Source organism: Pongo pygmaeus, chromosome 9 (genome assembly GCF_028885625.2).
Source record: "Pongo pygmaeus isolate AG05252 chromosome 9, NHGRI_mPonPyg2-v2.0_pri, whole genome shotgun sequence".
NCBI lineage: Eukaryota > Metazoa > Chordata > Mammalia > Primates > Hominidae > Pongo > Pongo pygmaeus.
Window position 1 is genome coordinate 33,929,866 of NC_072382.2, and position 12,932 is coordinate 33,942,797.

General features: G+C 44.9%; 1 protein-coding gene across 4 annotated transcripts in view; it reads right to left on the reverse strand.

The window, feature by feature from the left end:
• The window catches only part of KIAA1549L (KIAA1549 like), a 302,953-nt gene extending 290,251 nt beyond the window's left edge, over positions 1–12,702 (reverse strand). For 2 of the 4 annotated variants that reach the window (XM_054437742.2, XM_054437739.2), the window contains exon 1: positions 11,911–12,702. In XM_054437742.2, coding sequence (XP_054293717.1) covers positions 11,911–12,148 — 238 coding nt within the window. In that variant the 5' untranslated portion in view covers positions 12,149–12,702. The remainder of the gene's footprint in view (positions 1–11,910) is intronic. The other 2 variants (XM_054437741.2, XM_054437740.2) reach the window with 1 other exon arrangement.
• Between the last annotated feature and the right edge of the window lie 230 nt (positions 12,703–12,932).

A 12,932-nucleotide genomic window follows, 5' to 3' on the forward strand; every position in this document is an offset into this window, starting at 1 on the left:
TCAATCTGACCTGTGTTGTTAAAGCTATTCTCTTTTATAATAAAAGGTCTTTCCCTGTTTCTAACAGAAGTTCAAGTTCTCTCATGACACAATTTAATCAGTATGGAAAAAGGGTCATGATATAGTGTTAATGGGAAAAGCAAGTTGCTAAATATTATACCTTTTGTATCTTAAAAAAAATTAAGTTGAGGCTAGTCTATGGATATAAATATTTGTACAAAGAGGGCTGGAAGGATCCATCACACTTGATTGACAGCATGACTCTAGGGAATAGCAAGGTGATATGGTTTGGCTGTGTCTCCACCCAAATCACACCTTGAATTGTAGTTCCCATAATCCCCATGCATTGTGGAAGGGACTCAGTAGGAGGTAAATGAATCATGGGGGCAGTTACCCCTATGCTATTCTTGTGATAATGAGTTCTCACAAGATCTGATGGTTTTATTCTCCCCACTTCACTCAGCACTTCTCTTTCCTGCCATCATATGAAGAAGGATGTGTTTGCTTCCCCTTCTGCCATGATTGTAACTTTCCTGAGGCCTCCCCAGCCATGCGGAACTGTGAGTCAACTAAACTTCTTTCCTTTATAAATTACTCAGTCTCGGGCAGTTCTTTATAGTATCGTGAGAGTGGACTAATACACAAGGCCAACAGGGCCTTTTGCATTTTACTGCATCTACCTGAGTATTGTTTGAATTTAATAAAATATATATTACTTTCATAATTTTTAAAAATCCAATGAAGATTGAAGATAGGCCTATATTTATCTGGGCCTCACATTGGAACTATGACAGCAAACTGTGGGAAAACTCTTCCCTTTTCAGAATGAAAATCCTTGGCTGGGCTTGGCTGCTAATGTAGGAAGAAGCAGGAAATGCAGATGGTAGAACTCCACCAAAACATCTGCTTATGGCTTGTAAAGACACAGACGGGGGATGGGGGAAGAAGGGAAGATCTTGAGGCTATTATCCATAGATGAGAAAACGAAAGCCCTGAAAAGTGAAATGATTTGGTAAGTAACAGCCAGGGGTGACCTCAGTCTCCTGAATGCAACCAATGCAATTTTCCCTCACCCAGGCTGTTTTCCCTAGACCTTAAACCAAAGTAGTATCTGCTGGTAGCTCTGAGAATGAGAAAATGGGCCAGGAATGGTAGTTCATGCCTATAATCCCAGCACTCTGGGAGGCCGAGACTGGCAGATTACTTGAGGTTAGGAGTTGAAGACCAGCCTCGCCAACATGGTGAAACCCCATCTCTACTAAAAATACAAAAATTAGCCGGGTGCAGTGGTGCATGCCTGTAGTCCCAGCTACTTGGGAGGCTGAGGCAGGAGAACCGCTTAAACCTGGGAGATGGAGATTGCAGTGAGCCGAGATTGTGCCACTGCACTCCAGCCTGGACAACAGAATGAGACTCCATCTCAAAAAAATAAAATAAAGAGAGAGAGAATGAGAAAATGAACTAGAGGTACCTGATACTTTTTATTTTACTAAAGAAATCCTTGAGGGATCTTCAATATCATCTGTAAGCTCACAGGCCTTAAAAGAGAAATCGTTCTGCACAAACACGTCCATAAAGCAGAAGTGGGAATACTTCCCTATTATTTTATTTTATTTATCTTTTATTTTTGAGGCAGAGTCTTGCTATGTCACCCAGGCTGGAGTGCAGTGGCACAATCCCGACTCACTGCAACCTCCACCTCCTGGGTTCAAACAATTCTCATGCTTCAGCCTCCCAAGTAGCTGGGACCATAGGTGTGCACCACCATACCTGGCTAATTTTTGTATTTTTAGTAGAGACAGGGTTTCATCATGTTGACCAGGCTGGTCTCGAACTCCTGACGTCAAGTGATCCACCCTCCTTGGGCTCCCAAAGTGTTGGGATTACACGGGTGAGCCACCGCATCTGGCCCCTATTATTTTATAGACCAGCACTACTCTTATAACAAAACCAGACAATACCTTTTAGCAAAACAAAACTACAGACCAATACCCCTCATGAACATGAAACTAAAAATTCATGTTTTAACATGGCCTGGCCGTTGTTAGGAATTTCTTTTTTTTCTTTTTTTTTTTTTTTGAGATGGAGTCTCGCTCTTCTCACCCAGGCTGGAGTACAGTGGCATGATCTCAGCTCACTGCAACCTCTGCCTCCCAGGTTCAAGTGATTCTCCTGCCTCAGCCTCCTGAGTGGCTGGGATTACAGGCACCCACCACCATACCCAGCTAATTTTTTTGTGTTTTTAGTAGAGACAGGGTTTCACCATGTTGGCCAGGCTGGTCTCGAACTTCTGACATTAGGTGATCCTCCTGCCTTGGCCTCCCAAAGTGCTGGGATTACAGGCATGAGCCACCACATCTGGCCAGGAATTTCTTTAGTTTGTAAAAAGTTGCCTTTTTACAAACTAAAGATAAACCCTGTGATCATCTCAATAGACAAAGAGAAAGCATTTGCCAAAATCTGATAACCAGTCATGATAAAAATTCACAGCAAATTTGCTAGAGAAGGGAATTTCCTCAGCCTGATAAAGGGCCTCTGTGAAACAAAATCAAAACTATAGCCAACATCATACTTTAGAGAAAGACTGATACTTTCCTCCAGTGCCAGGATCAAGGCAAGGATGTCCACTCTCCCTATTTCTATTCAGCAAAGTACTAGAAGTTCTAGCCAGTGCAATAAGGCAAGAAAAATAAATAAAAGCCTTACAGATTTGAAAGAACGAGAAGTGTCTTTATTCACAGATAACATGATTTCCTATGTAGAAAAATCTCGAAGAGTCTATAAAAAGCTACTAGAACTAAAATGAGTTTAGGAGGGTCATATGATATAAGGTTTTTAAAATTATATTTCTATATACTAACAAAGAAATTTTTATATTACTGTTTGCCAAAGCACTGAAAAACATGAAAAATGTATGTACAAATTTGTATGTTGAAAACTATAAAACACTGATGAGAGAAAAGAAAGAATACCTAAGTAGAGAGAGATATGTTCATGGAGTAAAAAAAAAAAAACACACACACTGTTAAGACAGCGATCTCTAATTGGTCTAGATTCAAAGAAATTCAAACCAAAATTCCAGCAGCTTTTTAAATAGAAATTGACAAGAAGATACTAAAATCTGTATAGAAAGCATAAGACCGAGAATAGCCAAAAAGATTTTTTAAAAGAATAAAGAATACTCACACTATCTGACTTCAAGACTTACTACAGAACTAAAGCAGTAAAACTCAATCAAGGTCAATTTTACTCCCTTGGGGGACATTTAGCAATGTCTTGAAACATTTTTGGTTGTCACAACTAAGAATGAGGGGAGTTACTGACATCTACCAGGCAGTCAGAAATATTGCTAAACTTCTAATGCACAGGACAGGCATCCACAACAAAGAACCGTTGAACCCAAAATGTTAATAGTGCTGACGTTAAGAAACCCTGAACTAGAGAAATCAAGACAGTGTTGTACTGGCATATGGAGAGAAGTGCAATAGAACAGACTAGAAATAAACCCAGACATATATGGTGCCAAGACAAGTCAATGGACCAAGGGTAATCTTTTCAATAAGTGGTGCTAGAACAATTAAATATCCATATAAAAAAATTAACCTTGATTCTTACTTTGCACCATACACAAATATTAACATGAAATGGATCACAGACCTAAAAGTAAAAATAAAAATACAAAACTTCTAGAAGAAATCATAGATATTTGTGACCTTGGCACACATTAGGCAATTTCTATGCTAGGACACAAAAAGCACAAATCTTAAACTGAGAAGTTGATAGAGTTAATCTAAATTTAAAACTTCTCTCCTTTAAAAAAACAAAACAAAACAAAAAAAACACTGTTAATAAAATGAAAAGACAAGCCACAGACTGGGAGAACACATTTGCAAAACACCTATCTGATAAAAGACTTGTATCCAGACTATATAAAGAAAGCTCAAAACTCAGTAAAAAGAAAACAATCCAATTTTTAAATGGGCAAAATAACTTAACAGACACTTCAAAGTAGAGATATAGATGGCAAGTAAGAACATGAAAAGATATGTGACAATAAAATTATTAGTAATTAGAGAAATGTAAACTAAAACTGGAATGAGATACCACTAAACAACTATTAGAATGGCTGACATCTAAATTAAAAAGAAAAAAAAAGCTGACAATACCAAATGCCAGTGAGGATACAGAGGAACAACTAGAACTCTCATACATTGCTAATGAGAATGCAAAACTGTACAGCTACTTTGAAAAACAGTTTAGCAGTTTCTTATAAGGCGAAACACATCCCTAACACATGACCAAGCAATCCCACCCCTAGGCATTTAACCAAAAGGAATGAAAACTGCCCACAGAAAGACTTCATGTCATAAACTGGAAACAACCCAAATGTCCATCAACTGCTGAATGAATAAGCAAACTGTGGTGCAATGGAATACTATTCTGCAATAAAAAGAACAGAATTAGTGATCGATGCAATGACACAGATGATTTTCAAGAACATTATGCTAAGTGAAAGAAGCCAAACGCAAAATGTTATATATGGTACAATTCCATTTCTACGACCTTCTGGGAAAGGCAAAACTACAGGGATGGAAAATACATGGGTGGTTTCCAGGGACTGGGTGTGTTGAGGGAGTGGATTAGCTGCAAGGGGCAAGAGGGAACTTTTTGGGGTGACAGAAATGTTCTATATCTGGATTGTGGTGGTGGACGCATGATTACACACTTTTGTCAAAACTCATCATGCAGCACACCTACAAAGGATGAATTTCACTGTATGTAAATTACACCTTAATAAACTTGACTTTAAAAAAAGAAGAAAAAGCTGGTGGCTGATGAGTGTGTTTTCTTTGTACTGCATGACATTTTAGAAATCTGAACTAATTGGTGATATTTGAAAACAAAAATTCTAAATAAAGATCTGCCTTTTGTTGAGAAGTCAGAACTATGGCACCCTGAGCCTCGGTCCCATGCAGGCTGCCACTAAGCAGTGGCTGCCTCTTTGAGCAACGCAGGCACTTGCTGTCCTGCCACATCCCCCAACCTGACCCAATTCATGGAAGGACTTTACCTACCTGCCACTGCACCTGCCTGAGTGAGAGTTTCTTGTCCTGGACTACGGGCTGCCTGAGGGCAGAGTCCAGGCCTGGCCTGTTCTCACTACACCCCCAGCATCTAGTGGAGGGCCTGGCACATGCTGGGTGCTTGATAAACACTGCTGAATTAATATGACTCAGTTGCCACCTTCCCACCAGCTCCTAAAACTGACATTTACAACACCCAGATTACTAACTGCTTCTTTGGTCCTGAAGTCCCCAAAGAGAGTCACCATCCATGGCAGCCATCCCGTGACCCAGAATAATGTGTCCCTCTGTGTGTTTAGAAATCCCCTCTAATATGTTGTCAAGCAACGAAAATGTTTTAAGGTCATTCCAACTATTCATTTTTGTCTGGGGAAGAGTGGAGTTTTTGTTTGTCTTTAAAAAAAAAAAGAAAGAAAGAAAACCACAATACGGGCTTGAAGGTTAATGAAAATGAAAAGGGAAGTGTGCACATTCATTTTGAATATTCTCAGATCATATTCCAGTAATTTGAGACTTGAGCTAAGTAAGCTTCTGAGAGATTCTTTGGTCGTCATCAGAATTTCAGGATCCTGCAGTTTCCACAGCGGTGGTCAGTTTGAGGGAAGGATGTGGGTCAGCAAGGGGATATCTAACTTCTGTTTTATGCCAGTATTAAAAGTACAGTAACACTGTACTTTTTGAAGTACAAGTAACACTGTACTTTTAATATTTAATACACTTTCTTCTTTTCCTACCTCCTTATTATTTTATTTTCTCTGACTCTTGCTTGTCCTCCTTCTCCCTGAACCCCCAAATGCTGCAGTATCCCAGCCCCTCAGAGCCCTTCAGCCCCCCCAAGGAGGGCCAGGGGAAATCCCAGGGCAGGGAGAGGGTGCAAGGGACTCCTCCCTACAGCACCCTGTCTGGCCCCAAGATCATTTTCTTTACTTTGTGGGGATGGGAAGGATGAGATGGGAGGCAAGATTTGGGACATCTTGTAAGAATCTTTGAAGTACTAATACACTGAGAGTAAAAAGTCAAAATATATTCTACTGGGCCATCTACATTTGGGGGAAAAACACCAAATCAAACACTCTGGTCATATGTCTCTCATGTTTAAAAATAAGAAAGTGTGAACACATATAATGAGACCTCATCTTAACCCTCCCTTGGCCCACCTCCCCCATGACTGTGCTTTTCTCTAGAGAAAAGACTTCAGAAGAATTGTCTTATGTGTTGCCTCCAATGCCTCTTTTTCCTTTCTCTCTTGAACCATCTGCAGTTAGAGTTTTATCCCCATCACTCTCAGAGCCACTAACCACCTTCACACCTCCAAACTCAACGTGCATTGCTAGTGCCTATCTAACTCCACTCTCAGCAGCATTTGTCCAAGCCAATCACACCCTCCTCCTTGATTGCTTTCTTCTCTTAGCGCCCAGGACACCATATACACTTTCTTCTCTTCCTACTGCCTTATTGTTTTTTTCTCTATCTCTTGCTGGTCCCCTTCACCCTGAACCCCTGAATGCTGCAGTAATCCCAGGCTCATTGCTCAGATCTCCCTCTCTCTTCTCCATACTCACTTTCTAGGTTTCTTATTCACTTCCATGCTGATGACTTCCAAATTTCTGCCTCAGGACCTGTTGTCACCCTAGAATTCCAGACTACTTTGTTCAACTGGCAACCTGACATCTCCACTTGCATAAACACTTCAAGCTTTACATACCCCCAAATGAACTCTTATTTTCTTACCCCAAACCTGAACTGCTGTCTCAATTAATGGCAACTTCATCTTCCCAGTTGTTTGAGCCAAAGACCTTGGAACCATATCAATTCCTCTCTTTCTCTCCTACCCTTTTAATCCACCAGATAATTCTACTAGCTCTATCTTCAAGAGACAGCCAAAATCTAACCACTTCTCCTGCTACCACCCTCTCTAAGCCATCTTCATCTGCAGATTGATTTCAACAACAGCTTCCTTCCTGATCTCCTGGCTTCCATACTTGACCTTACAGACTTTTCTCTCCACAACAACCAGGTTGATTCTTTTAAAACTGAAGTCAGATTATGTCACCTCTTGTTTGGATGCTCCAATGGCTGACCATCTCATTCCAACTAAAGTACCCAGTCATCACCACCGCCAGTAAGTCCTATAGGATCCAGCCCCATCTCTTTCTTCAACATCATTTCTCACTACTCTCCCTTTGCTCATTCAATTCTACACTGGCATTCCTGCTCTTCCTCAAACAACGCAAGCACAATCTCTGCTCAAGGCCTTTGCACTTGCTTTTCCCACAGCCTGGAATATTCTTCCCCCAGATTTCCACTGTTAGGTCTACTCAAGGCCATCTCCTCAGAAAGGCCTCCTCTCACCACTCCATCTAGACAAGTCCATGTGTGAAGGTACTATCCCCTACCCTGATTTATTTTGCTCCATAGAGCTTACCATCACCCGACCTACAGGTATTTGCTTATTGCCACTTATTTCTCAAAATGGGGTCCACAAACTTGCATCATCAGCATTACTCAAGTGCTTGTTAACAATGCAGACTCTCAGGCCTTATTTCAGACCTACTGAATCAGAATCCACATTTCAACAAGATCTTCAAATGACTGGTAAGCACAGTCAAGTTTGGATGGCACTGGGCTCAATATTCCGAGGTAACGGTAACAAACAAAAACAAGCCCCATTCTCTCTAATCCCTGTGAGAACAGGCCTTGTTTCTGTTCACTACTGTTACCTCAGAATATTGAGGCATTCAAAACATATTGAATAAAGGAATGAATGAATGAACAAACGAACTCGAACCTATTCTAGACTCGACTGCAAGTTGATGATGTGTACACGGAGGTTGGGGAGCGGCAAGGAGGACGTCCCAGGTCAAAACTATCTCCCCGCACACTGTTCTAAATTAGAAATTCTTTGGTATCGATTCATCAAGAAGAGCTAAGTATTCTAAATACATATACGCCCAATGCAGGGGTACCCAGATTCATAAAATTCTTAGAGACCTACAAAGTTCTTTGAGACCTGCAAAGAGACTTAGACTCACACACAATAATAGTGGGGGACTTTAACACCCCACTGACGATATTAGATCATCAAGACAGAAAATTAACAGAAGTATTCAGGACCTGAACTCAGCTCTGGATCAAGCGGACCTGATAGATATCCACAGAACTCTCCACCCCAAAACAACAGAATATACATTCTTCTTATCACCATACGTCACTGATGCTAGAATTGATCATGTAATCAGAAGAAGTTCTTTGGTATCAGCAAAACCTTCTATCAACATGCAAATATATTCCCTTAATAAAGCAGTCATTCACAACTTACTGTGAATTATTTAAATGAGACAGTATTCTAAAATTTAACAGAAACAGCCAAACAGGGGGAACAGGAGTGTAGAGACTGAAAATTTAAGAAATTCCTATTCTGTGCTGGGTATTGTAACAGGCAATAGGCAAATGAAGGTAAATCAGGAACTAACAAGTTGGAGGGAGAAGCACACAGCCACTTAGAGCCCTTCAGCCGGCACAGGAGGGCCTGGGGAAGCCCCAGCATGCAGAGAGGGTGCTGAGGACTCCTCCCTACAGCACCCTGTGCTCTGACCACAAAGAACCCTTTACTTTTCCTCTGCCAGAAATGCCACCATCAACACTGCCAACCCCACCTCATCCTTCAAGGCCCCCATGCCCCCAGAATTAACTATTCCCTCAATAGCACTGATCACACAGTACAGAGGGCAAGGGCCTTGATCGCCCTCTTCTTGAGGAGCTTCTACAAACTGTCTCGTCCTTATTCACCTCTGTAACCCCTGCCCCTGCACAGCACCTAGACAGAGTAAACATTGCATCTGTTTCTGCCATTTTAAAAGAGCAGGTAGCATTCATTGAGTGCTTACTGTATACCACGCACTGTTTTAAACACTTCAGATGCATTAACTCATGTAATCCTCACAAGAACCCAATGAGATTGGAACTATTGTTGTCCCCATTTTCCAGATGAGAGAACTGAGACCCAGACAGTCACACTGAGTAGCTGCCCATGAACAGATGAGCACTATCCCTGTACATAACAGGCACACAGTAAATGTGTACTGACATGAACTGAATGGAAGCTCACTAGTTAAAAAGAGAGTGAAGTCAAATTTGAGCTCTACCATTTTGCCCGGAGCCTGGATGGCCAAAGAGAATAGAGGGTGTCAGTACTCAGTACTACAAAGAAACTTCTTTCCCACACCAACCTCCCGCATCCAAAACAGAGCTTACTGACTGGAAGCAAGACGGAAGGCGGAGATGGAAGTTAGGAGTCTAATGGAGGGCAGGCAAGATGTGACAACAGCCTTTTCTTTACGTGGAAAAGAGAAGGAACTCTGATTCCTTTAGAATATTCAAGCAAAAGAGGTTGGGGTGGGGTGGGTGGAAGTAGACTGGGAACACACTGCAGAGTCTCCAGGACAGGAAGGTGCTGAACAATTGCTACAGAATTTTCCAGAAACAAATTTATGTTTGCCCATTTTTCAACGAAGGCAAATGTCTGGCTTAGCCTTCCTTAAACAACAAGGGAGAGCAGCCATGTAAATGATGGGACTGTAGCAAGCCAGCACTTTGAGTAAGATCTCAGACAGCTCAGGGTCAGACGCATTCTACAGTGAGTGGCAGCACCAAACCGCAGCGACTCCTCAGAAAAAGTTCCAAACTAGGTTGTTTGCAGAAAGTCAAAGGCCTTGTCAGAAATTGTCATTCATTCTCCTGCCTCCCTCCTGACACCACTTCTTCCCACAAACCCCTTAGGATGCCCTGCATTAGGCCCAGGACTCACCTACCCTGGGGTGAAACTGCCTCCAGTGGAAATCAGAGAACAAATGAGAGCAGATAGGAGGTAAGAGTTACACACAGGGAACCCAGTGTTTAATCCTTCCATTGAGTCATGGAATTGAATCAGTGGCAAACCCACAGAAAACCATGGAGCCCAGAGGTGGACTGTGGATCCACAGGTGGGCTGGACCACAGGAAGCTGGTCATAAAGGGGGACAGCAGAAAGGGCATCCAAAAAGCATAGAGGAAGCAACGAGTCGCTCAGATGAGACGGAGAAAGACGGAGAGGACTCTGGGGAGGAACATCAACTTTTAATGATTTTTACCATCATTGTAATCAAAGCATCTTTCCCAGCCCCGTATCTCCATGACCACCACACTGAAAAGAAAAAGAAAGAGGACACCAGGGCTAAACCCAAACAATGTGGATCAGAAGTCCCCTAAGTCAGGCTCTGGCGGTCTGAAAGAGGAGCCAAAGAAAGTCAGGGAAGTTCAGAAGGCTCAAGGTACAAAGGTCAGAAGGGAAATCAGAAATTCAAAACTGATCCGAGGAAATCACCCAACATCAGGCTGAACAGGAACAACACATGAAAGCCAGTTTCACGTATTACAGATGGCTGAACAAATGAACATCATCCCAAAGCAAATATCTCATAAGCAGTTCACGAAAACGACCAAGGACTTGATATCCTTTAATCAAAAACAGGATGTATGTTTCTGAGCCAATGAATACCAAGGTATTTACGTGGGTCTTTCTCAGGCCTTATCTTTTAGCAATTATGCCAAATACACATCACTAAAAACTGCTACAGGCATAAAAATCGGGGGCTAAAATTCGTCCGAGGTTTTTCTCAAGTCTGAGGCACACATCCAAAGATTCCTGAACTTTGTAACCACTATAATCACAATAGAAAATTCTTTGACAGTAACTTGCAAGCACAAGCACCACCTGTCAGTGACTCTTTACGTGAATTGAAGGAAAATGGGCTCTGAATTAAGCTGCTGAAGACGAGAAATATTTTTAATCTAAAACTCTCTTATCTAAAACAATGTCAGCCCCTTACAATTAGGAATTTTAATCTAATTTGGGGGAGGGGGTACTCTGAGAGAGAAGAGGTCATTAGTCCTTGCTAAAAAATGCAAAACTACAGGAACACATTACCTGAAGTGAGAACTATATTCCTTGATAAGGCAGTGTATCAAGAGCTCAGAATTTCATCAGAAACACAAAAGCCTGCCCTTTCCAAGTGCAGGCAGTAATCATTCTTATTTCCAGGACAACTGCTTACTTACTGCACAGCTTAAGTTTTGAAGCACACTTAGCAGAATAATCCACCCCAACCTAGAATACTTACAACAGATTTCTCAAAATTATTGTCGAAGGAATTACAGAAATCTACTTCCTGGGGATTGCTGGAAGTCTACAAGCCAAGCATGACTATTTTTAACTAACCTGCAAACAGTGGATTATATACTTAATGAGCGCCTGCATCCCTTTGCAAGGTGCAAGCAATTATTGGAGAGACCTCCTTCCCAAAAGAAAAGGGTTCCGCTATCAACACAGGAGAAACTGTGTTGATATTTGGGAAGCCGACACGCGGATTGCCTAAAACTCTCTAGCCATTTCATGCAGTTAAGACAAAGTGGACACTCAACAGAGAGCCCAAAATAACCAGGGACTTCGCCACCCTGAAACGTGTTCTAATACATTTCCCGTTTAACGTGTCCTAAACACACATCTTTCTCTAAATAAAGCGTGCCTGCGGGACCACTAGGAAGGTTCTACAACTTGTCCAAAAAGAAGAGGCGATTGCACCTTTTTTTTTTCCTTCCCCGCCCAAAGTGCCTTCCCGAAAGACGGATTTCTGACAGTTCGCCTGCTGTTGCAGCAGCAAAGGGCACAGAGAATCCCAGAGCCGGTGCTGCCAATACCTATCCACCGCCACCCGGGCAGGTGTAGGTCCCGTCCCGCCGCCCCGCTCCTCCAGAAACCTCCGCGGACGCCCCGCCGCCGAGCGCTTACCCGGGTCGGCCTGGCCGTGCTCCAGGAGGACCGCCAGCAGCAGGAGTCTCAGCAGCAGCGTAGGTGGCTGCGGGGGCGCATCGTGGGACGCGCCGGCCCCGGGGCCCCTCACGCCCGTGCAGCGCGCGGCTCCCCAGCCTGCCCGACCAAGCCCACGCGCCGCGGGCCGGCCCCCGCGCCCCCGCGTCGCGGGCCCAGCTTCCCTTGAGCCCTGAGGCTTGGCCTCCTGCGGAGCCATGGGGACGCTTCACACATCCAGGCCGCTGCCTCGCTCTGCACCGCGCCGGGGAGCCCAGCCCTCGGCGCCCCGGTCCTCACCGGGCATCGCCGGCCACGGCCCGGGCGCCGGAGGGAGGGGGCGCCGAGCGGCGCGACTGGCTCGCTCGTCCTGCCGCGCCCGGGGCGGGCTCCAGGGAGCCGCGGCTTCACCCGCGCAGCGGCCGGGCCCTCATGGAGCCGCGGCGGGCGCGGGCCGGGGTTCCCACGGTGCCTGTCGCCGCGCGCCGGCGCGATTGGGGCGGCGAGGGTGGGACGGGCGCCGCCTGGGGCCCCCTCCCCCGGGCCGGCTCCTGCAGAACGAGGGGGCGAGGCTGCCGGGAACGCGGGTGGCGGCCGCGGGGCGCGCTCGGGTCCCTCCCTCCCGCCGCCGCTGCAGCCTCGGTGCCCCGCTGTCCTGGCTCCTCGCTCCTCGCTCCTCGTGCTTCGCTGGGCTTCGGGTTCCAGCCCCGGCTCCGGCTTGGGCTCCTGGGCCGCGAGTGCTACCGCAGCTCAGAGCGGCGCCTCATTGACAAAGAAAGCACGTAGCCTCCGGATCGGGCGAGGAGGCGAGGAGGCGAGGCCGGCGCGCGCGCGCAGCCCCGCGCGGAGCCACCGCGCGCTCCCCGCTCCCGCGCGCCCGGCCGGGCTCGGGACCCAGGAGGGGGACCCCTCCCGGCGGCTCCGGTGCAGCGGAGGTCCTTAAGGGGAGGGCTTCCCTCCCCTCCTGTCCCCCATCTAGAGAAGGGAAGGTTGTCGGGAGAGAG